Genomic DNA, 25,110 nt, shown 5'->3' on the forward strand with positions numbered 1-25,110 from the left:
CACAGGTTTAGATTTCTAAACAAAAAGCAAGCTTCTTGAAGTGACTACCACATCACTTCGCTAAATACTGGAGTATCAGTACTGTGTCACTCCCATTTTTTTAATTTTTGGAATTTGTTGGGTATATGCATCAGTTACATAACCAGAGGATCACATCTAGGATAAGTGAGGGAGCATAACTTGAGTTCAGGAGCCTCAACTATTCACATACTTATCCCATTATCCTTACCACACTTAGAAGTTAAGGGCAGTGACCATGTGTCTTAGCATCTCTTCCACAGTGAGAGAAAAGGACAGCATACAAACACAATACTTATACCTCGCCCTAGGGCAAAAGAAGAAGAGGATCGGCCCCTTTTCAGAGACAGCATATAACTAAGCACCATTTCTTATGATCTCTTTGTTGCTGTGATCACATACATGCTTAACAACTTACACTGTCTTGATTTTTTAAAAAAGGACTGCATAGAAATAAGGGCTACTCTTGATGGAGACAAAATACACATGCAGCCCAATCCTAAACATGTTTACTCAAAAGTATGTTCCACTGAGTTCACTGGACATTACTCCAGTGTAACTGCACACAAGATTCCAGTCTTATTCTCCAATCTAGCTCAGCTCAAAAAAGGCTGTCCCCCCCCCCCACTTTCAGCAGTACTCATCAAAGTATGCATGTCCCAATGTGTTTTAATGTCTTGATTTTGGCAATGGAAGGCACAGTTCTCAAAGTTAAGCCATGGATTCCCCCCCCCCCAATCTGGTTACAAAAGAGGCCAAACTTTACAATTCACTAATAACTAATGTGCCTGGTAGACAAATGGTGCTTTAGCAATGCAGACAACACTGTCGCTCATATTGCCTCAGCACCATCATTCTCTGCAGCTTCACAAATAACTGAACTAAATCCCTTTATGTAGAACCAATTCCGCAATTATGGAGGATTTGAGATCAAAGAGAAATGAAACAAAAACCACAATTCTGTGTCGATCAATATGCCTCAAATAAGTAATTGCTTCCATTACAGAGTGCAAGATTGTCTATATTTCTTTTCTGTAAGGAAGTACTTAAACATCAAAAAACAAGGAATCAATTAGCAAAACCAGAAAATATTAGGAAGAAAGAGGGTTATTCTTCCTGTTACCTTTGCTATGTACATTAATTAGGTAAGGTGATGTTTCTATTATGCTATATAATAAAATATCCTTCTTGGGTGCTTCATGGGTGTTGTCATTACATTACCTCCCATCAGTGCCTCTGCAGTGCAAGTTCCTTCCAGTTCTGGCAATCAACAATTGTCAACAATCACAGGCACACTCTGTTTTGCACTACAGGTTTGTTTTGTTGTGAATGTCTTATCTACACCATAGGTCTGGCCCAGCTCCAGCTGATGTAGTTGATTTGGGTTATGAGTTCTTGTATTAAAAACAAAAACAAAAAAACAGTTTTGCTCATAGGTGCTATCTCACCTTTGTGTGATATGTACAAGAAAATCAAAGATGAATGACAAGACTCTTGGCCATCTCCCATCAGCAGATACAGCTGTTAAGATGCAATATTAACAGTGTGTTTAATCCTGAAGAGATGTGCATATAAAAGCTTGGAATGCTTGATGTTTTGTTGTTGTTTTTTAATCAACGTACGTGGGAGTAAACATTTATTAACATTTGGTCAAGTGTAGCATAACTTGCATTCATATTTTCATTGTTACTAATGGAGGTATGTGGAGATATACAGAGACCTTGAGATAGGTTTTTTTTATATTGCATACAGGTGAGTTGTCCATTGGAAATCAAAGATGAAAGCATGAAGGTTAGTTCTTAAAGGAAGGCTGTTCTTCATGCACAGCTTTTGTCAATCCCGATGTTTTCTCCCAGATTATAAAACACAGAAAACCAAAATCATATGGCAGCCGGGAAAGTAGTGATGTTACTGACCAGGAACACAGTCAAAAAGTCTGAATGTCCTCATTCAAGTCCAAAGGTGCTAGTTTCCTCAACAGCTGTCAACAGCTTTTCATATAGCATAGAATAGGACGGATAGGGAGGAAGATCCAGGCGATTGAAACATGTATGTGCCCTGAAAGTGAAAGAACACGGTGTGTATAGTTTTTAAAGAATAGAAACATGTAACCTCTTGCATAATCCCTGACTACTAGTCATGTTAGCTGAGGGGTGATGGGAGCTGGAATCCCACAACTTTCGTAGAGTCACAGGTGAGCCACCCCTGGTTTTAAGAAGAGGTCGAATCATTAGTCATGGTGGACGAACCACATACCGATGGTACAGGTATCTGTGTCTTGCCTGGACAATTTATTCACCCTAATCCAGTTCATTTACCTCTTGTTTGCGATAAGTATTACAAGCACCCAAAGCCCAAATCTGGAAGTGAGCTTCACCAGCATCCCTAGGCAAAACCGTTGTGCTCTAACACCTCACAATAATCTGACAAGAGACTTGCAGGAATATGTTCCTACTCAGGAATGAGAAAGTCACCCTTTGCTTCTGTGGCTAAACCACATATATGGGAAAGTATAAAAGATCTAATTTTGTAGCGAAAGCTTATTTTGCAAAGAATTCAGTTATTTAGCAAATGAACATAAGATAGTGAATATTAATATATTCAGTCTAGCTGAATACAATTCATAAAGCTTATCTAGGAGAACAAGTTAGGCAAGCAGAAGGGGCCAATTACCTTTCTAGTATTTGGCAGGCCAAAAGCCTGAGGCATCTTTTTAAAACTCTAAATCTTTCCTTTCTTCTACCCAGCAAGTTAATTGCAGTAGATTTCTACAGGAAACTTTAACAATGTGTAATTAGTACATTTTCTGAAAAATATGAGCACTTCTCAAAATCTTTAGGGGAATGGTTAGTCCTTGGAGAGTGTCCTGGAAGGAACTCAGTTTGGGCTGTTGCTGATTCAAAGGCTTTCCTCCTTTTGAAAGGCTTGAGCCAGTCTCTCAGGTGGATTGAGACTGATTCCAGTTATACTCGGGCTCTCCTCCTCCAAAAAAGGACACACAGAAACTTGGCAGTTTTTGCCTGAACATTAATCATTACTTGAATCTGGTGTTTCCAGAAATGCAGCCGAGATTTTGAGGGCTCTTGAGTGAGACACCCACAAAGGCCCCCTGAACCTGGAAGAAATGGAGAATTCTTTCATGCCACCTCCAACCTTCTTGGGTGCTTTGTGAGACTGGAAAGGGAAAGGCATTTTGCTCTTGGGAAATCAGGCCCATTGGCGGTCTTGGAGTCTGGCAAATCCCCAATCTTGTCACCCTCTGGAGCTGTACCAGCTCTTCCCCCGCCCTCCCCCCCAAATATGTCCTTAGCTTAATTATAGTGAATCTACCGCAGGTGGAGATATTCCTGGCATGTAGCAGAGCTGGTCTTTCCCTTTAATTAGAAGACTAAAACAAAGGTTGTGAAGTGTGGCGCCATAGTTGTGAGCACCTAGCAGAATCAAAAGCCACATTATGTGTTTGCCACAAGTTGCACAGGTACCAAGTGTGCTGGGCAAATCATTGTTTTGCAGAGCCAGCTCTACCAACCTCAAGTGGCAGGTTCTGGGATACCTTTAAATGGCATCAAGTTCTAAATGATTTAGCTTTTGTGTGTGTATATATATATATATATATTTCTTCATTTCCATTTATATCCATGTGTGTGTGTGTGTGTGTGTGTGTGTGTACACACACACACACACAAATGGAAATGAAGAAGTAGATATATATATTTAACTATTTTGTGGTATACTATCTGAATTTTCTGCCACAAGCACCAAAATAGTTCTTCACGTGCCTATTCTGCATGCTTCTCAATAAGCAGATAACAGGGAATAAGGAAACTGGACAAATATTATCAGAATGCTGCAAGTTCCTGTAGCCCATTTTCTTCTTAAGCTATCCTAATGAATATATACAAATGTTAAAAGAATATATGACAAAGTGGAAGACTAAGGGGGAATGGAAAGAACTGGGCAGAGGTTCTTCTAGGTTTATTTTTATTTGTCTGTTCTCCAAAGGCCTCAGGGTGCAAACAAGAGACTTTCACTATTATATATATGGCAACATCCTGACATAGGCTAGGCTGAGCAAAAGAGCATAGTGTACTTCAATTCCTTGGAAGATGGATAAGAGCAAAATGTGATAGCTACAGATAAAATCACTTGCAGTCATTTCAGTTTGTTAACGCACTGCTTGAATTGTGCCCTCAATGCCAATAGCCCTTTCTTCTTTGGGTCACTTTCAATCTGGTTTTCAATATGCATCTTCTGTGATCCAGGAGGGTATTTAGAGAAAGTGTCTTGAAAGAAACCCAAAGCATGACAACATAGGACATCTAAATGACACTGTCAGATGTTTGTAAGAGCCCAAACCTCTGCTGAAGAGATGAAACATTTAAGTTTGTTCTTAACACTTTTTCTTTTTTACTGAGCACATCATATAAAGTTATCTGCTACTAGGATATAAATGGAAATGAAGAAATGCCATGAAATGTTTTAGAACATGTATGATCTTATTCAAAATACAAGCATACCTTGGGAGGGATGTTATTTTACCCCATTTCTCTATACAGAAGCGTCGTAATCCATTGCTCCCTCGAAGGGCTGCAAAGCCCTCATACGGCACACTAGATGTCCCAGTGACAAACTGCAGCAACCGTAGCCTTTGCTCATTGTTGAACCTCTCTACTGCTGCCCAGAACCATCGTATTACGATATGTCCATCATGGTAACCTAAAACAGAAAGTGTGCAAATGAGAAATGTGTTAGAAACATACCAAGAGAAGCCACAACTGCTTATGATGGTGATGAAATAAAGCAGCAGGATTTTTCTGCCTTCCCTTTTTGGTTTTGGCTCTCACTAATGGTACAACTGAAGAAGTACCTCCAGGGAACAATTTTCACCTCAGCTGGTCTGCCAATTAACCCCCCTGGGCCTGCCATGGAATTCTTGCACTTTACAGAGGATTCTGAGATGGGTGCATATTCATGCCATGTGGGCAGCTTAGTTGAGCCTTACTGAATGAATAGGAAGTGCGCCCTAAAACACTTCCAACAACTTTCATGCGGCACATTTCAGGGGCAGGTCCATAACAGTGGTAATTCAGCAAAACTTGTCTGCCCTTACTAATCTTCTCAAGTAAAAACTTCAGATAAGCTTCCTAAGAACCACAGGATTCCCTGGAACAGTTTGAAAACCACTGAACTAAATGAGTGGCGATGTACACAGAAAAAAATTGTTAATGTGGCAAACTGCATTTGTAGATAGCCAACTCCTCCCAATGCTCTAGCCTAGTTATAAGAAATATCAATGCAGTAGGCTCGCAAATTGTGCAGGGGTTACATCCCCGGGGGTTGTGCATAAAGCTGAAATCATGTATAGTCACTCAGAACCACCCCTACTTTTCTAAAGCCCGTGCTCTAAGTGGGCCTTGCTCTCCATGCTTGCTCTCCATGCTCTCTGCCTTGCTTACCAGACTCTGGGAAGGTCTCATGTGGGCTCTGGAGGTTCTCGCAAGATCTCATGTAACCATCTGAGCAAAGGAGCCAACTCCCAGGGGCTGAGGTCCCTTCACTCCCCCAATAAAAAAATTGAGGGGGCAACCCCCCTCCAGTTGATGGGCATTGGCATTCAAATGGTGTGTCTTGGGATCGATTTTGCGGGGCTTACCTGCTCCCCCAATATTTTATTCAAGTTGCAGGAGCCTTCCTAAGCCCACACAAGTCTTTCCCATAGCCCAGTAAGCAAGGCAGAGAGTTTAAAAGCTCTTTTCCATGCTGGGAAAGCCCAGTACAGAAAGCGCTGTTAAGCTCTCTGCCTTGTGTGCATTTATTTTGTGCAACTGTGTGCTGGCTGTAAAACTGTGATTGCGAAAGTTAAATGTGTGCAAGTTGACTGCATTTCCCCTCTAATGCTGCAGTTTTAAATGACCAGGATTCCCAGGACAAGAACAATTGTGCAGTGCTATACATTGTTTTTTCTCTGGTTATTCTGTGTACTATCTGTGATCATATCAGATCTGCTCATCCTCATCTTAAAACTTGGACACATCCTCAGTTGCATCCCATGAGAACGAGTAGTAGACATATATAGTAGTACATGAGACTGCAAAAATTCTTGGAATTTCTACGGGACCATAAAGGACTGCCTGTGATTAAATGAATCCCTGCAGTCCTATAATATCCTAGTATACATGTATACTTTCTGCATAGTATATGTAAGTGATTGCAGGTGTGTGTGAGCCTGAGGACAAGTACAAACAAGCCAAGTATGACCACGGGGTGGATTTTTTGGAGGGGGGTGGATCAGTAGTGCTATTAGACATCTGGGCCAACTCATAGTCTATGGGCCAGTTTCTCTTAAGAGGACAGTGAGAATTTCCACCAGAAGGATGAAGGCAAAAGCATCATGAAATGGAAGATGAGAAGGAAAAACAACTGCATAGTTTACCACCCCGATATTCTGTGTTGTTGCGCCAGTCATTAAGGTCTATTTCCGCAGTGCCAGCTATCACCAATTCCAGCTCTCTAGCATCGAAAACAGAGACAAGCCTTGAGTCTACAACCTGAAAGACAAACCACAGTTGAAGCTGTCAGTACAACACATACAAAGCCTTGTCAAAGTGAAAAACCACATGCAGGCACGACTGCTCTTAGGCAGGCTAAAACATGTTGGCAGATATCTGCCAACTACATTCTGGGAAATGAGGATTTGAACCAAGTTTTCCCCTATACTAACAAATTCAGGCTGAACAATTAGAGTTTATTTGGAGCTCCTGTGAAACAAGCCTGCTTCCTCAAAAAATTAGACTTTTTGTAATAAGGAAATCAATGAGGAAATGTTCTGGAAAGTGTGGGCCAATGCTTTCTTGATGCAAGGTTGTCCAATCTCCCCACAAACAAGTCAGGATGAATGTTCATTAAACAGTGCATCTTGAAGTGACCTAAGTTACCTACAGCTTTCCCACGCCCCCAACAACATTATCAACTTATTCATGTAGTATTTCCCAATCCCCCTAATGTACTACATCAACAAAGGCCTATTTATTTATTTTTAACATTTGTAATAATGGCCAATTAACTAAGTCCTCTGGGTAGTTATGCTGATCAGATATTGCTAAATAAATATTGCAGATTTTTTTTTTCAATATACAATGATGACCAGTAAAAATATAAGATGTAAATAGAAGAGAAAGAAGGAGAATAGTCACACAATGTTCCAGCACGAAGATATATGTGTGTAAGAAGAAAGACACCTCAGGGCACACCCACTGCCACATCCACTTGGGCATTACTGAGCTAGCAGCAACGTTTGATGTGGAAGGGGCCACACGTTCTTGTGTGCAACTGGTCACACAACTGGTTCTTGTGTGAAATCTGGGCTAGGTCAGGGCTAGTGTGTTGAACTGCACTTTTCCTGCTACTCTGTTTTTACAAAGCAATATTAATGATCAACCTTAACCAGCAAGCAAATTTATCCCACGATATCTGTAGCTTCAATTATTCCCACACCTACAACTGAAAGCATAGGAAACAGTTTGTGTATTACATTCCTTGGAGTGAAAAATGAATAAATCCTCAAACATATTAATCATTCTATGAATAATGGATAAAGCCACAAATCCTGCCACCATACAGTTTACCTTTTAAGCTACCGGTACACCTGCAATTTGCACAAACTGACATTCTTTAATACTGTGCTATGGTCAACAGCAGTTTGCAAAAACACTGTGCATGCTCAAATACTGTTAGTCATTACCATGTACACTCAACTTATACAGATGTTCCCTACTGATATTCCACGAGGAAATCCACTATTTCTGTTATTTATTCCTCTGGCCAGAATGCCCTTGTGCCCGTGACTGACAAGGACGCTGCCCCTCTTTGGTACTTACTTCATAGAAGCCACGGACTAGGGCCTCCGTCTGCTGAACCACGCCTCTTTCCACTCGCCACTTCACCATCCTTTCAATGTACTCCTTCTTATTCTTTTCAGTCACCTGCGTATTTGCACCCCCTGATTTCAACTCCCTTTCTGTTACCTAGCAAACAATCAACAAAAATAAACACTGAGCAGCAGAGTAAAAGTAACCATAGTAACACATTTCAAAATTCAAATACAGACTGCTCAACTTAGGCAACTGAATTGAAGGGGATTGGACTAGATGACCCTCAGAGTCCCTTCCGACTCTGCAATTCTATGAACTTCCTATTTCCTCCAATATCACCAGCTCTACTGATGTGTCGCCAACCAGTTTTGTGTCTTCTCTTATTTTCCAACTCTCACTTATTCAGCTCTCAGTCTCTTACTCCTTTTACGTTGTACCAACAGTGACTCATTTTGTCCAAGTGATTGTGGTCTTCCAGCCTGAATATACCTGCTTCATCCTATTTTCCAAATCTCTGGTAGTTTTTCCAAATACATATAATTGCTTACCTGTCCAAACACTTCCTCATTAACTGTGAAAGTGAGGTCCAGAATATCAGTGATGTTGTTGTCCTTCATCCACTGTAAACTTTGATGGAACTCTTCATCCAGGTACTCCAAGTCGCTTAGATCACATGGCCTGATTGTACAATAGAACACAGATCATACCACGACCTTCTGGCTTCTACAGAGATGACTTATTGCACAAAACACAAAGTGGCTGCAGTTCAAAGTCTAGCATGAACAAAAGTTCCCAGCTAAATGGATTCATCAGTGGCTTCAGAGACAGTATACTTCTAAATATCAGATACCAGAGAAAATCTGTTCTGGGCTTCTTCCACAGTCTGGCCACTCTTGGAAACATGATGCTGGGCTATGTCAGCCAATGGCTTGACCTAGCAGGGCTTTTATGTTTTTCTGGCTATGGTGGATCGGGTGCCACAAACACGTATTGTTTGTTCCCTGTAATAGGCTGACAATAGGGAAGGTTTGCTTGTGTACCTGATTCCACCATTTTGGATCACAGCTACTACTGTCCTTTTCTGACAAAGCAAATGCTGTTTGGTCTTACATCAAACACTGTTATACAGATTTTCTTTGAAAGAGGCAAACTCAAAGTGCTTCAAACACAAAGTGAACAATATAAATGTTCTGCCTCTTTCCATAAGAACCTACCCGGACCCTGAGATGATCTTCTGAGGGCGTTCTGCATGTGCCTCCTCGGTGAGAGGTCCAGAGGGTGGAAACATGAGAACGGGCCTCTTCTGCAGTGGCTTCCTGTCTGTGGAATTCTCTCCCCAGGGAATTCCACCTCACGCCTTCATTATACACCTTTAGGCACCAGGCAAAAACATTCCTCTTTAACAAGGCCTTTGGCTGATTGACATTCAATGCCCTTTAAAAATATTTTGGGGGCGTTATTGGGTTGTTCTTGTTTTTATTTTGATTGTGTATTTTGTGTTTTCATATTGTGATTTTATCCTGTGAAACACCCTGAGATCTGCAGGTATAGGGCAGTATAACAATTTAATAATAATAATAATAATAATAATAATAATAATAATAATAATAATAATTGTGACTGAAACCCTTTTACCTGTCCAGCGTTTGCAAGTTTATGCAAGGACAGCAAATTCAGGTTTATCACGATAAACACTTGTGTTTGGCTCTTACCCATAAAAAATAACATAAATGTAATCTTAGATATGTACTATAAGGTCCCACCACTATTACAAGGACAAGTAAACTATTTTCTACTGAATGGCAAGCAATCTCCTTTTGGAGCTCTGCTACAAATGACTCAATGTTACTTGAACTCAATCTGAATGCTTTTCAATGGCTTTTGCAACAGTACATTTTGGAGCAACAGGGATTGCACATATGATTTTAAGAAGTATGCTATGGAGATCAGCAGTATCCACATTCAAAATCAGCAGCTGCACTGAAATAGCAGGAAGCAACAGAGCTATTTTGTTGTGAGTGTTGCTGGGGTCGTGCTTGTTTCTGCTCTTATTCGTTGGCATTCCCCCCCCCCTCACATGCCCCTGCAACAAGGCATGAGGGTAAGGGCACTCTGGGATGCACCCCCCCCCATCTGTACTGCTTGTCTCTTGCTTCACCTGAAATACTGCCTTACAGTAGGACTGCAGTTATGCATCTTCGCAATATTCAATGGGGCTTACTAACAGGCATGCATGCACAGGATTGCAACCTTTTTCTATCTAGTGCTAGCAATAGGATTGATTTAAAAAAAATTGCTTTCCAAATCATTTAATCCCCCCATCCACCTCAAAAGGGGGGGGAGATGCAATTTTGGATCAGCGTCTACCATGATGTGCAAAATACTCACAGTCTCAACAGTGCTTTGTAGAATGGCCTTGTGAAGAAGGCATCAAGAAGGTACTGATGGATAAGAGCAAGGCCAAGGATACGGCCACTGAAGCGGAACCTGCCACAGGAAGAATGCACAACAAATGATGCGTAAATCACGTGTTCTTCAGGCAACAAGAACATGGAGCGTGTTCTCCTGTAGTCTCATTCGCACATAAAACTAAGTCAAATTATGGCTAGGCATGAACAAGCAAGCATGCTGCCGCACTGGGGGACGGGAAATGTAGCCATTTAGCCCCTCTGCTCCTGTGCTATTAGGAGCTAATCCACAGCTTGGTTTAGCTTAAAAAAAAAACAACCACAAAAATCAACCTAAATGAATTCCCTTCTCAAACACAAAACCGGGTCGAGCCATTTTGAAAATAATTGAAGGAATCTGGTCCCCCAGAGCAGCTTCGTTTTGATCCTGCTTTGCATTCACTCCACACAAGTATGGTACACTAGTATCATTGCTAGAATACTTGATATCAACACAATATGTTTGAACTTACTTTATTGAAAAGTAGTGTGTGTAAGAGGATGTGAAGTGATATCAAAATTGTATATGTGGCTACTAGACCTGTGGTAGCTCATTCATACATGGAAGGTATCATGTGTGACCCACCCCAAGGATTTGAAATAGAGAATATTGAGAAGGCCAAGCTGGTTGTTGTTTTTAAAAAAGAAAAAACAAGAAAAACACTGGTCTTATTAAAGCATCATTTCTCCCTATCAGGCAACTGCATCTTTGTGGGGATAACTCAGGAGCACAGTCATGCTTTGAACTCCTGCAGCCATTTGTAATCCAGTTGGAGCTAACTCTAAATTCTCTCCGTTTCAGAGAAGGTGCTTATGTTCTTCCAGTGACAATTAACACGTGATGGGGTTATATGACTCTTACAGGTGTTTCCATACTCAAGACAAAAGGCCAATGTTCAGTATACTTGAAAAATTGCTTCATTTCATTTTTGTGGCAGTGCAATGTGTTGAGAAGCAGAGGGAGAGAATTACACAGGAATAGTAGGAGGCTGAGTAAGGTTAAAAACTTGCACAATGAAAGCCAGATGCTACAAGTTAAAAATATACCGTATTTTCCGGCGTATAAGATGACTGGGCGTATAAGACGACCCCAAACCTTTCCAGTTAAAATATAGAGTTTGAGATATACTCGACTGCAGATTCTCCACCCGGCATGTAAGACGACCCCCAACTTTTGAGAAGATTTTCCTGGATTAAAAAGTAGTCTTATACGCCAGAATATACAGTAAGTCAGATTGGGTAAAAGATCTGTCTCAGCTATTACGATAGGTATTGTAGCAATGTAGAAACATGAGAAACACCCTACTCTTTTACTATGGGTCAAGGGCAGAGGTTGAAAGAGAAGCTGTAGCAACGTTCAAAGAACTCAGATGCCTGCGATGGAAGTACGCTCTCATGCTCCCATTTGTTTCCGTAAGACTTCCCAGTAAATTAGTCACGATTATTTTAAAAACTGACATATGGACAACCTTCTAATCCTCTCCATTTGATGGTTCTTGGAGGAACAATGTTCCTTCTTTATCAGCAGCCTTTCTGCAGAAGAGGTTTTGGCCTATTGAAATCTCTTGCCTGTTAGACTCTATCCAATTTCGGCTCTGATAATAGTAACAATAATAACTATGCTTTCAGGTAAGGTGATAGTTTCTTTTACTGGTAATTTGCTTTTGCTTTTTCATCTGTATGTATAGTTGAGAAAAGTAAGGAGAAATGGGTTAAGTAATCCATTATGGATTCCTATGCAGTTGGATGTAATCCAATTAAATTATATGCTTGGATTCTGTTTGTATTAGGTGGGTGTTTTCTGTAATAGGACAATGTAAACCAGATAATAATTAATGCCTTGCTGAGCTTAGATTGCACCATCTAAATATCACCTCTGGAATGTCTGTCAAAAAACAAGAATGGCTATTGTGAGATGGCAGTCTTTTTTACTGATGGAGACTCGGGAGCTTAGTATGTATACTGGGTGATAGCCAATTAAGTCAAAGAGAAGACCTACTGAATTATGTTTCAATGGGTCTGTTTGAAGTATTCCAGTCCAACACTGGGAAGCAGCCATTGCCTATAGAGGGACTGGAGCTGCTTTGACAGGGCCACTCCCACACTATTGCCACATGCAAAGTGATGTGGCTGCTTCTCACGCCTGCATTAATGTTCCCTTGGGTAGCGTGATGCTTGTGTGGAGGACGCCATGCATACAACTGTGTTACTGCTAACCATCTTAGCAGTGCTCTGGGGGGCAGCTTCATCGCAGCAGCTTCCAGACCACTGCTGAGAACGTATGAATGAACTCTATATGGTGTGCATCACCTATAATAAAGTGCAAGTGTCTCTGCGTCCAGTCCCTGTGTCTGTGGGATTGCGCTACTGCGCATGTGCCCCACGGACAGCCGTTGGGACTTGGAGCGCAGAGACGCTCTGCGCGTGTCCCCGATGTTGCTAGGGCAACAGTTTGACCACATATGTTCTAGCGCTCGTTAATTTAACGGGGTTAATGTACTAGTATAAGATAAAGCAGCAATTTACTGGTAACAAGCAAAGAAAGTATGTTTATACCAGAAACGGTGTGCAAGGTTCTTCCCTCACAACAACCCTATGAGGTAGGTTAGGCTGACCCAAAGCCACCAAGAGAGTTTCTGGCAGAGTGGAGATTTGAACCCTGGTCTCCCAAGTCTTAGTCTGACATTCTAACCTCTGCGCCACACTAGCTGTTACCCAGTGATTCCCCCCCACCACCATGCAGCTGTTAAAGACACAGGAATCTTAAAAAAGAAGGTAGCAGCCCTATCATTGGATGTTCCAGTAACACAAAACCAGGGCCTTTGTCCCTGTGCTAACCGTAAAGCATTTCCTTTTGAAAGGGTGTGTTTTAAAATAGTAATAGTTTAAAAATGCACTGCGTTATTTAAAAAGGATAATGAATTTTTCCACAAAATCTACACGAGATGTTTCTCTCAAGGAATTGAAATATGAGATAGTTTGGTGAGGTGTGATTTTCAGGTAAAATAAAACTTATATACAAGAACAAACAGAATTAATTCAAACCCTACCTGGAGGGCAAATACTTCAGTTAAACTTGACTCTTGTTTATCTTCCTAACTATGTGCAAGTGGAATGTTTGGGGGAGGTGAATTCTAGCAGAAGGAGAAGAAAATCGGGAGCAGGGATGTGATATGTAAGAACTGGTTCACATGCTACCACATTTCTCTACAGATGCACTGTAGGAAAACATAAATCTCCTGTTTAGGGAAGTTTTTAATGTTTGATATTTTATCGTGTTTTTAATATTCTGTTGGGAGCTGCCAGGTGGGTGGGATATAAGCAATCAAATAATGATAATAATAATAATAATAATAATAATAATAATAATAATAATAATAATAATAATTAAAATTATGTAAATCCTAATGAGTGATGATCCTGCATCTATATTTTCACTGTGTGTACATCTATATACGTTGGAAAGTTGAATAATATCCTGGGTACGTATATGCACAGTGAAAAACCCAAATGTATGATCCTCACATATAACAAGTATAATTCACAGAGAATAAGTCTATCAGGGGCTAATACATATTGTAGCTAAATGAAACCTCCAAGGCCAAAGACAGTATACCTGAATTCCAGATACTTTGGACAAACCATGCAGGATGGCTGTTGCCTTCATGTCTTGTTTGAGGATTTCCTGGGGCATCTGAATGACCACTGTTGGGGGTGGGGTGGGGAAAGGAGGCTGGACTAAATGAAACCCTTGACCTGATCCAAGAGGGATATTCTTATGTATTTATGAGGACCAATCCTGGTCTTTCTGTTCATTAGGGTAGATCCCATCCTTTATTTCTGTTCATTTGTTCAGAATTGCAGTAAGTTAGCAGCTTTATACATAAGAGGTTGTGTTACTTAAGACAGGAAGAAACTCTGCAACTGCTGTCAATGGCAAAAGTGCACTTTTATCATCAGGCAAAATAAATAGACGGCATGGTGCTATCTGGCTGCTTGCTTACTTCATATTTCACCCTTGCTAGCTCCTACAAGGACAACTACCAATCTCTGCCTGCCCCTCGCCCTGGCTCTGCTACAGTAGCTCTAACAACATCCAGCCTGCCATGCAGAAATACTGCAGGTGAAGTTTTCCCTATCATTTTATCACCAGGTGAGGAATAACTTTCCCTGCTATGTTTCTGTGTGTAAGGCTGTTCTTAAAGGCAGAAGAGCAGAGCTACTAAAAAGCTGACTACTCAAGCACCTGAACCAGGGGCAAGAGAGAAAATGAGCAAGGAAGGGCAGGGAAGGTTAATGAGTACAAATGCTACTTAGCTGTGACTGCCTGTTGACACCTTTAATCCAGTCAAAAGGTTCTCTGCGCACACCTGCTTCCTTTCTTCCATAATGCTAATCTTTCAGCACTTACAGTTTCCTGAACACTCCTTCACCAGCCAATTGTACACAAGTCTTTCAGACCATTCCGTTTACACAGACACACAGCCTGGTACTATGCATGTTTAATCAGAACTGAATCTTATTACATTCAGTGGAACTTGGTCCCAGATAACTGTGCTTTGTCTTGTGGCCTTAATAGTCCACTGAACTGTAATTTGAGGGCTCACTCCCAGGAAAGCAGCCATAGCAGTACATCCTTAATGACAAAAGACTCTCTCAATGATACATTCTTCAATGTTGTATTCTTTTTATGCCATAAATAGTGGGAAAGGTACAGCAAGTAAACAAGAATAAAATTTTATTTTAAAAAACGCTCCCTGTTCATCTCTGCAATGAAGCAGACCAGTACGATAAAGTTCACAGAAGGATTAATAGCCTACTGTGATAAAACACTGGATGAATCTGTTCTACTGTCACAGAATGATAACAAATGTGTTAGCTTCTGGTGCTAATTTTCTGTAAATATCTCCTTCTGTCTCACTGGCTGCTTTTAAAAAATTTAGTCTTTTTTTAAAAAAGAAAGAAGATTGCTGCTCGGCACCACCTCCTTTCTCCCCACCTCTCCTGCAGCTCTGTAACACATGGTTGCTGTTCAACAATCTCCATCTCATGGGCTCCAGGGGATTTTCTTCCGGGCCCCTCAAAGTCCTCCATTCCTCTTGACCTTTCCTGCTCCAAGATGAAGGTGGGATTGCAATGGGAATCACCTCAAAAAGTCGGGTGAGGACAGGAACAGAAGGAAGTCCCTCCTGGGATCAAGTATTGGCTGTGACAGGGAAGGAGAGAACGTATTTCTGCCACTGGGGGTTCTTCTGTGCTTGCAGGAGCAGGACACTTTCCTACATATGATGCTGATGTTCAACATTAACCACATCATACTAATACGATCCCTGGGAGTGGGGGGGGGGACAGAAGCTACACACTCTCTCCTTGTCACAGCTGCCGACCAGGAGGATGAGGACGAGGGGCAGGCACTCCATCGCTGCCAAAGTGAACCCAGAGGCAGTCAGGCAGGGCTCAATATCAAAGGCAAATAGAAGCAGGCAGGCATGGACTCAGCAGGAACACTCACTCTGTTGCCGGTGTAAAAACAGCAAAGTGGGAGGAGGTGGGCAAGTCGTTTTTAAATCAGGGCAGGAGAATGCAAACCCCACACCACCAGTCACACAAGTAGCACACACACCAAAACGAAATAAATAAATACAGTTGCGACCCCAGAAAAAGGGCAGCAGCCGCTGAAGCTGCTGAGGGAAAGAAAAAGAGTGTGCCGAAAGAGAGCCGCTGCACCTGAAGGTAGGAACGGCTGTTGGCGCTGCGGCAAGGGCACCGGTTCTGGAAAATCTATCAATGTAAGTAAACAAGTAAGGAATAAAAGAAGGGTGGCAAATAAGCGGAACGACCAAACGTCAAGAGGAACAGAAATGCTTTTTTGTGTGTGTGGAAAACCACAAAGAACGGTAAAACTAAGACGACGATAAGGGAAATCTAAAGAAAAAAAGAGGGTTCAGAAACTAGTAAAAAACTTAGCTTAGTCAGGAGAGCCAGGAGGAAAAACTGACAGAGTCCAGTTTTGCTTCCCACAAGTCTTTGCTCCTGTCTAGTGTCTCACGACACCCGTTCCATTGGATACGATGGATTACTGTTACTAAAATTACTGTTACAAATAGCACCTAAACAGGAAGCTTACCATTCCAGGTGGTTTTCTACAAATGCTGACATGGGGCTGATCTGTACCGTGTAAGTGTCATTGGCTGAATACTCAAAGAGGCCATAGTATGGATTGAAGAGCTCCTGAGACAAAAGGAAGAAGAACTCTCGGGACGGGCCGCTGTAGTCCAAGCTGGAAAAAACCCACACAGGACGAACACTTTTACAATTCATACACGTTTCATGACACAGGGTGCTGTGGTCTCCTAATCAAGCCTATGCAGGTTCATATTACTTTCAACCTGTTTTGTGAGTAGATTGTAAATCTATTCAGATAAAGTACTGGAGTGTATCCCTATCCAACTTAACATTCTGTTTATAAATAAACGGTACAAACAACAGGGAACTCAGAACTATTAATCTGTAAACTTTCCATTTGTGGCTATTTATATGGCTTCACAATTCATAAAACCTGATTCCAAAATTTGTTTAAAGCAGTGATACTGCCACAAAGCTGTATAGGTTTTGTTTGTTTCCACCATGTAATTGGAAAGGAAGAAACAGGGGAGCTATTGCGTGGCCAGGTGGAGCCCCCCCAAACCCCGGGCAGCCCCTGAGGGAAATAACGACACGGGACAATGTTCTATGGGAAGGTGGTGCCAGACCCAACTGCCAGGAGCTGCCTCGTAATCCCAGGAGGCTATGCGCAACCACGCAAAATGCGCAGCCCATATGATGTGGGGAATGGTCATTGCTGGCATACAAGAACCATGCATGCACTGGAACTCTAACACTTCTGCTGTTTTCTGAATTGGGCTGACTACTTCCAACGTGTCTAGAATGCTGAACACCAGAAAGTGGACTTTTAAAAAATTTTGATTCTGTGCCAGCTGTATTGGGTGCCATATTTCATATGAAGTTCAATGCATACAGAACTGCAGAAAACAAACCTGTTTTAGCCATGGGGCTTAGCATATCAGGGGGTTCAGACTTCTCAGTACCTACCCTTCCTCTCCAACAAATGTGACGTAGAGTTTGTTTCTTTGGAGCTCTTTCCGAGAGTAAGCCATCACCTGATTAAAAGTGCCTTCCAGCAGGTGGTCACGCCTTATTATTAACCTACAATGAGGTAGAGGAAAGACAGTAAAAAAAGTTAAAATTGGGACTGCTGGAATTTTAAAATTATTATTTTGTAAGCATTGGTCACAGATAGTTATTATGATACCTTATCAGTTTGTGAAGAACAAACATGAAGCAGAAAAAACCCATTTGACCCATTGCTTTTCATCATTAAGAAGTTCCATGGGAATAAAAATGGGTAGACAGTGGCTCAATTCAGATGCCAAAGCAAAAGTTCTTTGCAGAGAACTATTGGCTTGGATTGTTTGGGAGCCTGGAAAGTAGACGGTGGCTCTACCTTTTACACCATCATCTCCTTTGCTTGTCCTTTTCATATATACCCATTCTGCTGTTACAGCAGCCGCTCTCTGAGTTAGCAGCTGCTATTTCCCCTCCCCTGCAGAAATCCAATGTGGAAAGTGTGTGAGAAGTTTGCAATTTTCTACATAATTCATTGTGGGGGAGAAATTCAACTCAGTTCAGTTAAAGGCAAGCTTACCAAATTACACACACATACACAAACACATACACTGCACTCTTAGTACAGTGTACCCAAAAACCAGCACATTACTGTACATCTATGAGCTTACTCCTTTCCTCTTCTTGAATCAAATAATTACTTACCTTGAAATCTATTTTAAACATATGCTTGCTTTTCCATTGATAAACTTGTGCGCTTTCATAGTATTAATATGAATGAGACAAGTGAGGATTCTTTAGGGACGTAAAGGATTCCATTTCACCCATGCCCCACTTACTTTGGGATGATAGGATGAATTGGACTGGTCTTTGAATTTTGCTACACATTCTAAAATTCCCATTCTTTTTGGGCACAGCCTGTGCGCTAAGGAAGGCACCAAATTAGTGTCATATAGTCCAGCTCCTATGTTGCTTCCTCCCTGTGATGACAGCTATGTGTCTGTGCACAAATGCAAGTGAATCCATATCTTACATACACATTCATGGAAAATGCTAATTTGGGGAATAATCAATACTACTCAGGATCTTTACTGGAGATAACTGCATGCAGACACACTGCTATGACCATTTTGAATTATACCACAAAGTTAGTATAATTATGCTCACAAGTGAGTATGTCTTGCTTGGGGAAATTAAAACTGATATCACTGTGCTTGCTCCAGAGAGCTGCTAATAACCACACCTGGGTTGATTTTATATATTTAAAAAGTAAGGCCCATTTTTCACCACATCTGGGTCCCAAAGAGGCTTAAAAATTTGCAACATACAGAACTGTAAACATCAGAACAGATGTTCAGCTGGTTTCATTCCTAGTTTTATTGGCATATGAGGACATGGGGGGGCCTCCTTACCCTCCCAAGTGCCCCGATTTTCCAGGGACAGTCCCAGAATTATGAAAGTCACCCCAGCTTCTGATTCAATGCGAGAATGTCCCTATTCCCCTACCAGCTCTACCAGTGCTGAGATCGGGGAGGAGGATGAGCCAGCGCTTGTCCTGAGCGATGGTGGCAGTAGCTGCTGTGAGGGAGCAGCCTGTTGCCTCTCCATGGCTGCTGCTGGCCTCCTCCCTTGGGCAGCTCGTAGTGGCTGCAGGAGAGCTGCCAAGAAGAGGCTGCCACCACCAAGGCCCAGCCCTGTGTGACGCACTGGCTCCGAGGGGCAGGGTGGGAAGAAAGGGGGAGCAGAGCGAAAGAAGAGGGGCAGTCAAAACTGACTGAATATGCTTATTTGGCAAATCTATAAAAAATAGAGATCAGGAAGATGCAGACTATAAGGAGGATTGGAAACCCTTTGTTGAATATTTAAAGAATTATTGTAAACATGTAAAGATGCAGGTAGGATCTGAATCATAGAATCATGGAATCATAGAGTTGGAAGAGACCCCAAGGGCCATCCAGTCCAACCCCCTGCCAAGCAGGAAACACCATCAAAGCATTCCTGACAGATGGCTGTCAAGCCTCCGCTTCAAGACCTCCAAAGAAGGAGACTCCACCACACTCCTTGGCAGAAAATTCCACTGTCGAACAGCTCTTACTGTCAGGAAGTTCTTCCTAATGTTTAAATGAATGAAGAACAGCAGTAAAATATGTGCTGGAGAATATTGTGGAGAAGATATGACATAGAATAATCATAATATGCAGCAATTTTAGAAAATAAGGGAAAACAATGGAGGGGTGGAGGGGAAGTCAAATCTGAAATGAATGTGAATTGGGAAAATATGTATCAAATTTGTAAACTCTTGAAACCTAAAATATTTTTTTTAAAGAAAAGAAGGGGGAGAAGAGCGGAGCATAAGGAGTCTTTTTTAAAAAAATGCTTTGTGTGTCTGCATTTAATCCTGCTGCTTTCTAAATTTTATTTACTGGTGTATGTTTTTCTTTTTGTAAATCTACAAAATAATAAAATAAGATTGGGATTGAAGAATTTTCTCAGGATGGTGGAGGCGTGTGAGGTCCCATGTGAGTAGCAGTGGTGGCCCCCACCCTTCTTCTGATAAGAAATACTCAGGGGTGGGGGGAATGGGGGTCAAGGAGGGATTGAGAAATGTCCCTATTTTCATCTGAGGAATGTTGAGGCGTATGGGCTTTCTATGTTGGGCTTTTCATTAGCCCACCTGATTGTGAGGGGCTGTGCCAGTACCTACTGCAGAAGGAGGCCTTTAGGCGACTGATATTGATTTTATTATTTATTGCATTTGCATCCTCAAGGTGGCATACATGGTTGCCCCCCCCATCATTATTTAATCACAACAACAACTCCAAGAGGCAGTGACTGGGGTCAAGATGAACTTTAAGGCCAAGTGGGGATTTGAACCCTGGTCTCCCAGGTCCTAGTCCAGCACTCTAACCACTACACCACACTGGCTCCAGGATAAGTACAGTGTTTCAGCTGTTAACAGAGGTATGCAAGATTCTTTAATATTCATATCATATCAAGCTGAAGTGTCTTCCCAGATTGCAATGCCCGAACATGTCCTATAGTATGCCTACAACCTTCAACATTCTCATAAATGTATTAGATATGGAGAAAGGTTTTAGAAATGTATCCAAATAATTTGACATGTATAAGAAATGCTTATTTTAAAATACAGAATTGGAATGGTCTAATTTCACATTCTTTTCAGCTCCCCTTCAATAGAAGCACTCAAGTGTTCAATAATACTTCAATCAATGCAGCCCTCTTAGGAACGGAGCATTACCCTTTTTCGGATCCTCTCCTTGAACCTGCATAGCAAGATCAGATGGCATGAGCTAGTAATCAGCAATTAGGGCTTCTCCTGGCTCATGGTAGCATATTCTGCCAATGACACTAGTCTAGATTTAATTGTTTAGTTTTCAAAGCTATTTCCACAACGAAAGTGGTTTGGGACTGAAGCCAGCCTGAACTTTCAAGGCTGAGGCATTGTATATTTCTGACTATCCCTTGGAAAAGGGTACAGATAGGCAAGTCTGCTGCCAAACCACTCAGAATGTGAACTGCACAGCCCAGCACCAGAAAATTATAGAGGTCAGATCTCAAAATATTCAGAAAGCATGGTAAGGAATACTGAGAAATAAAAAGCTTTATGAAAACTTTACTTTTCAATACTGGTGGGTGCCTTAAAAGGCACAATTAAGCCCAAGGTGTTGGGGGCAGGGAGACAAACTATCAACTACTCCGCAATGCATGTCTTTAAGCCACAAAGGCTCCTTTCTCATACGGAAAAGCAGATTTGAGAGGGGCAATCTGTACTGAATAATCAGGGAGAAGGAGAGTTCAAATCTTTACATGCCTATCATCTTTCGACTACTATTCCTCCCCAGCAGAGTTTTCTTTCTTTTGCTTTGGTAACATGGTTTTTATTCATTTTCATCTTTATACTGCTTAACATGTTTGCATTGAGATATATCTTTGTTTACATTGAACACATGACATGCAACAATTACTTAAAATCAAAATTAAAGCAACAATAAACACTCAGATAAACGTTTTCCCAACAGGGTGTTCTCTACGGGGCTCTGGAAATGTATTGAACACTGCCTGACACCTTGCAGGACACCCTCCAATTCTATGGAAGATTCAGGACAGATAAAAGAAAGTCCTTCTTCACACAGTTCATAGTCAAACTATGGAACTCACTCCCTCAGGAGCAGTGATGGCTCATCCAGACTTCCGCTTGTCCCACCATTTTCCACCAGGGAAACCCTCTCTTTAATGCTGAATCGGAGCAAACACCAGTTGGGTTTTTCGGCAGATTGATGTTTGTTCTGATTCAGCGCTAAAGAGAAGGTTTTCCTGGGGAAAGCAACAGGGCAAACAGGAAACTGCTTGGACCCATGCCTAGGAAGCATGGGGCAAATGGATGCTGTGGAAATAGCCTGATTCAGAAGACTATTCTTATGCTGAAAATCCTGTCTCCATGGATAGAGCTAATCCCAGGGAGAAACATCTTTAAATACATTCAAATCTCCTTACTTATGTGTAATGTTTTAGTTTGGCCCTAAGTATCAGCTATGAAAGTCAACATACACAGCATCTATATACAGTACATCATGTATTTAACTTCTGGATCTGTTATTAGAATTTTTATGGGTTAGAAATCTTGCCTGGTTGCACAATTTTGAGTGAATGTTTTGAGTAAAAGGCGGCGGCAGCATTTTCTCTTAGCAGGCACACTTCAGCTGCACAATTGCCAGAAATTTTCCAGAAAGTTAGAAACAGGTCTATCTAGGGAAGAAGGGTGTCTGGTATGTTGGGCTGGGAAGGGGTGGGCAACCGGTTGCCAGCCCTCCCTGCTTTCCTCACCCCAGTTAACGAGTGGCTCTGTGATCTCTTGTGATCAGGGGCTTCTTACATTTAGAACAATGGACCACAAATCACCAACATACCATTAACCACCACTAGCATTTCCCTCTAGATGACACATGATGAGTGGGAGATTTTTCTTGCTTCCTATGCTCCAACCTGCCCATCTTCAATGCTCAAAGATCATAAGCTGAATATTTTGCCCTTTCCTTTGTTCCCTGTCCTTGATTTGTCTCTGCCAGTTAAACTGTAAACCTTCCCAACAGGGCCCCCTCCCCTCCCTTTTTACTTGCCCTCAGGAAAATAATAGGAAGGATTCAATAACACACACTTACTTAATTTTACCTGGTCCCTGACCGAATCCTTTGGCTTCTAGTTTTCGGTAAAAGTTGCGAAGCTTGGCTTCAAAATCTCTCCTGTAAGGAGAGGGGGCTCTTGCACTGGCCCGCTGCAAGCCTTACGAGGGGAAAACAGAAGACAGCATTTAAAGAAGCGTTGCAACTTCGTACAAGCAATGTTTTCAATCAACATTCGCTAAGGCACCTTACACATTTATTTCACAGTGACAACATACGGCCTGTTTCAAATGTTTGGAAGCTGACACGCAATTGCCATGGGGAGCATGTGGGGCTGTTGGAGGGCTTCAAAAGGATTTCTTTCCATCAGAATACTCACCATGTTAGTTTCCTTAAGATTTTTAAGCCAAACTAGATGTGGGTGTGGGTGTGTGTGAAGTACATTTATCGTTCATGTATCTGCCCTGTAGAGATACAAAGTGTGTGGGGTGGGTGGGGGGATATCTGCATTTTTGCACCCAAAGGGACACATGCATGGGACGCCTGCTGAATCTTCCCTACTCCATTATCTCCCCCACTCCATTGCTTCAAAGGTGCTTTTATTCTCTGTTTACACACTTCTATCAACATAAAAGGTAAAGGTAAAGGGACCCCTGACCATCAGGTCCAGTCACGGACGACTCTGGGGTTGCGGCGCTCATCTCGCTCTATAGGCCGAGGGAGCCGGCGTTTGTTCGCAGACAGCTTCCGGGTCATGTGGCCAGCATGACTAAGCCGCTTCTGGCAAACCAGAGCAGCGCACGGAAACGCCGTTTACTTTCCCGCCGGAGCAGTCCCTATTTATCTACTTGCACTTTGACATGCTTTCGAACTGCTAGGTGGGCAGGAGCTGGGACCGAGCAACGAGAGCTCACCCCGTGGCAGGGATTCGAACTGCCAACCTTCTGATCAGCAAGCCCTAGGCTCTGTGGTTTAACCCACAGCGCCACCTGGTCCCTTCTATCAACATATCTTGAAATAAAAATATAGCCACTTAAGGAAAAAAAAAGACAACATTGTAGCCCCCCCCCCCGCCTCTTTCTTCTATCACACAAAACATTTTGAGAAGCAAGAAACAAGCATCCGACCAGATAATATTATTTCCCAGTGCCGTACCTGGAGAATTCTGAGGTGATGAGCAGGGAGAACAGCGAGGAGAAAAGCTGTAGCCAGGATGGAAAGCTGCTTGAAGAGGGATGTAAGACATGACGTCTTCTTCAAAGAGGCTGACAAGGTGAGAAATGGGAGAAGGCTTGCTTCATTTGCATGTGACAAACGCACACAAGTATGCAGTTTGGGGAATCTGTGAACTACAATTATTAATTTGTCCACCACTTTATTATGTTTTAACAGGGAGCATTCTATTGATTAAAATCTGTTGTTAAGTTTCAAATCCCCACCAGCCATGAGCAGTCACTCCCCAAAAACAAGCAGAGAGAATGACTTCAATGAGTGAGAGGTGGCAGAGGGTATTTATTATTTTATGTATTTAATGAAATTTATATGCTCCATTATTGTTATTGTTGTTGCTATTATTATTATTATTATTATTATTATTATTATTATTATTATTATTATTATTATTATTATCACCCTGCTTATCTGGCCGGGCTTTCCCAGCCACTCTGGCAGGCTTAAAGGTAAAGGTCCCCCTGACCATTAGGTCCAGTCACGGACGACTCTGGGGTTGCGGCACTCACCTCGCTCTAGAGGCCAAGGGAGCCAGCGTTTGTCCACAGACAGCTTCTGGGTCATGTGGCCAGCGTGACTAAGCCACTTCTGGCGAAGCAGAGCAGTGCACAGAAACGCTGTTTACCTTCCCGCCAGAGCGGTACCTATTTATCTACTTGCACTTTGATGTGCTTTTGAACTGCTAGGTGGGCAGGAGCTGGGACTGAACAACGGGAGCTCACCCCGTCGCGGGGATTTGAACCACCAACCTTCTGATCGGCAAGCCCTAGGCTCAGTGGTTTAGACCACAGTGCCACCCGCGTCCCCTGGGAGGCTTACAGCGTATCTAAAAAATTGTAAAACATCAAACATTAAAAACTTCCTGTCACAGGGCTGCTGTCAGATGTCTTCTAAAAGTTGTGTAGCTATTTATCTCCTTAACATCTGAAGGGAGAGTGTTCCACAGGGAGGGCACCACTACCAAGAAGGCCCTCTGCCTGGTTCCCTGTAACTTCGCTTCTCACAGAGAGGGAACCAGCAGAAGACCCTCAGAGGAGGACCTCAGTGTCCGAGTTGAACGATGGGGGGTGGAAACGCTCCTTCAGGTACACTGGGCCAAGGCCATTTAGGGCTTCGAAGGTCAGCACCAACACTTTGAATTGTGCTCTGAAACATACTGGGAGCCAGTGAAGATACTTTAGGGCTGGTGTTATATGGTCCCGGTGGCCACTCCTAGTCACCAGTCTAGCTGCCGTATTCTGGATTAGTTGTAGTTTCCAGGTCACCTTCAAAGGTAGC

The 25,110-nt window shown here is 42.2% G+C and overlaps 1 protein-coding gene across 1 annotated transcript in view; it reads right to left on the reverse strand.

Moving 5' to 3' along the window:
* Window positions 1-1,612: 1,612 nt before the first annotated feature.
* HECW1 (HECT, C2 and WW domain containing E3 ubiquitin protein ligase 1) overlaps window positions 1,613-25,110 on the reverse strand; it is a 184,102-nt gene continuing 160,604 nt past the window's right edge. The window contains exons 20-29 of the mRNA XM_033166078.1: window positions 23,758-23,867; window positions 22,642-22,762; window positions 17,429-17,542; window positions 16,464-16,616; window positions 10,278-10,376; window positions 8,438-8,567; window positions 7,896-8,042; window positions 6,452-6,566; window positions 4,536-4,734; window positions 1,613-2,076 (exon numbers count right to left, since the gene is read on the reverse strand). Of these exons, the coding sequence (XP_033021969.1) occupies window positions 1,965-2,076; window positions 4,536-4,734; window positions 6,452-6,566; window positions 7,896-8,042; window positions 8,438-8,567; window positions 10,278-10,376; window positions 16,464-16,616; window positions 17,429-17,542; window positions 22,642-22,762; window positions 23,758-23,867 (1,300 nt within the window). The 3' untranslated portion in view covers window positions 1,613-1,964. The remainder of the gene's footprint in view (window positions 2,077-4,535; window positions 4,735-6,451; window positions 6,567-7,895; window positions 8,043-8,437; window positions 8,568-10,277; window positions 10,377-16,463; window positions 16,617-17,428; window positions 17,543-22,641; window positions 22,763-23,757; window positions 23,868-25,110) is intronic.

This window comes from Lacerta agilis, chromosome 12 (assembly GCF_009819535.1).
Source record: "Lacerta agilis isolate rLacAgi1 chromosome 12, rLacAgi1.pri, whole genome shotgun sequence".
In the NCBI taxonomy this organism is placed as follows: Eukaryota; Metazoa; Chordata; class Lepidosauria; order Squamata; family Lacertidae; genus Lacerta; species Lacerta agilis.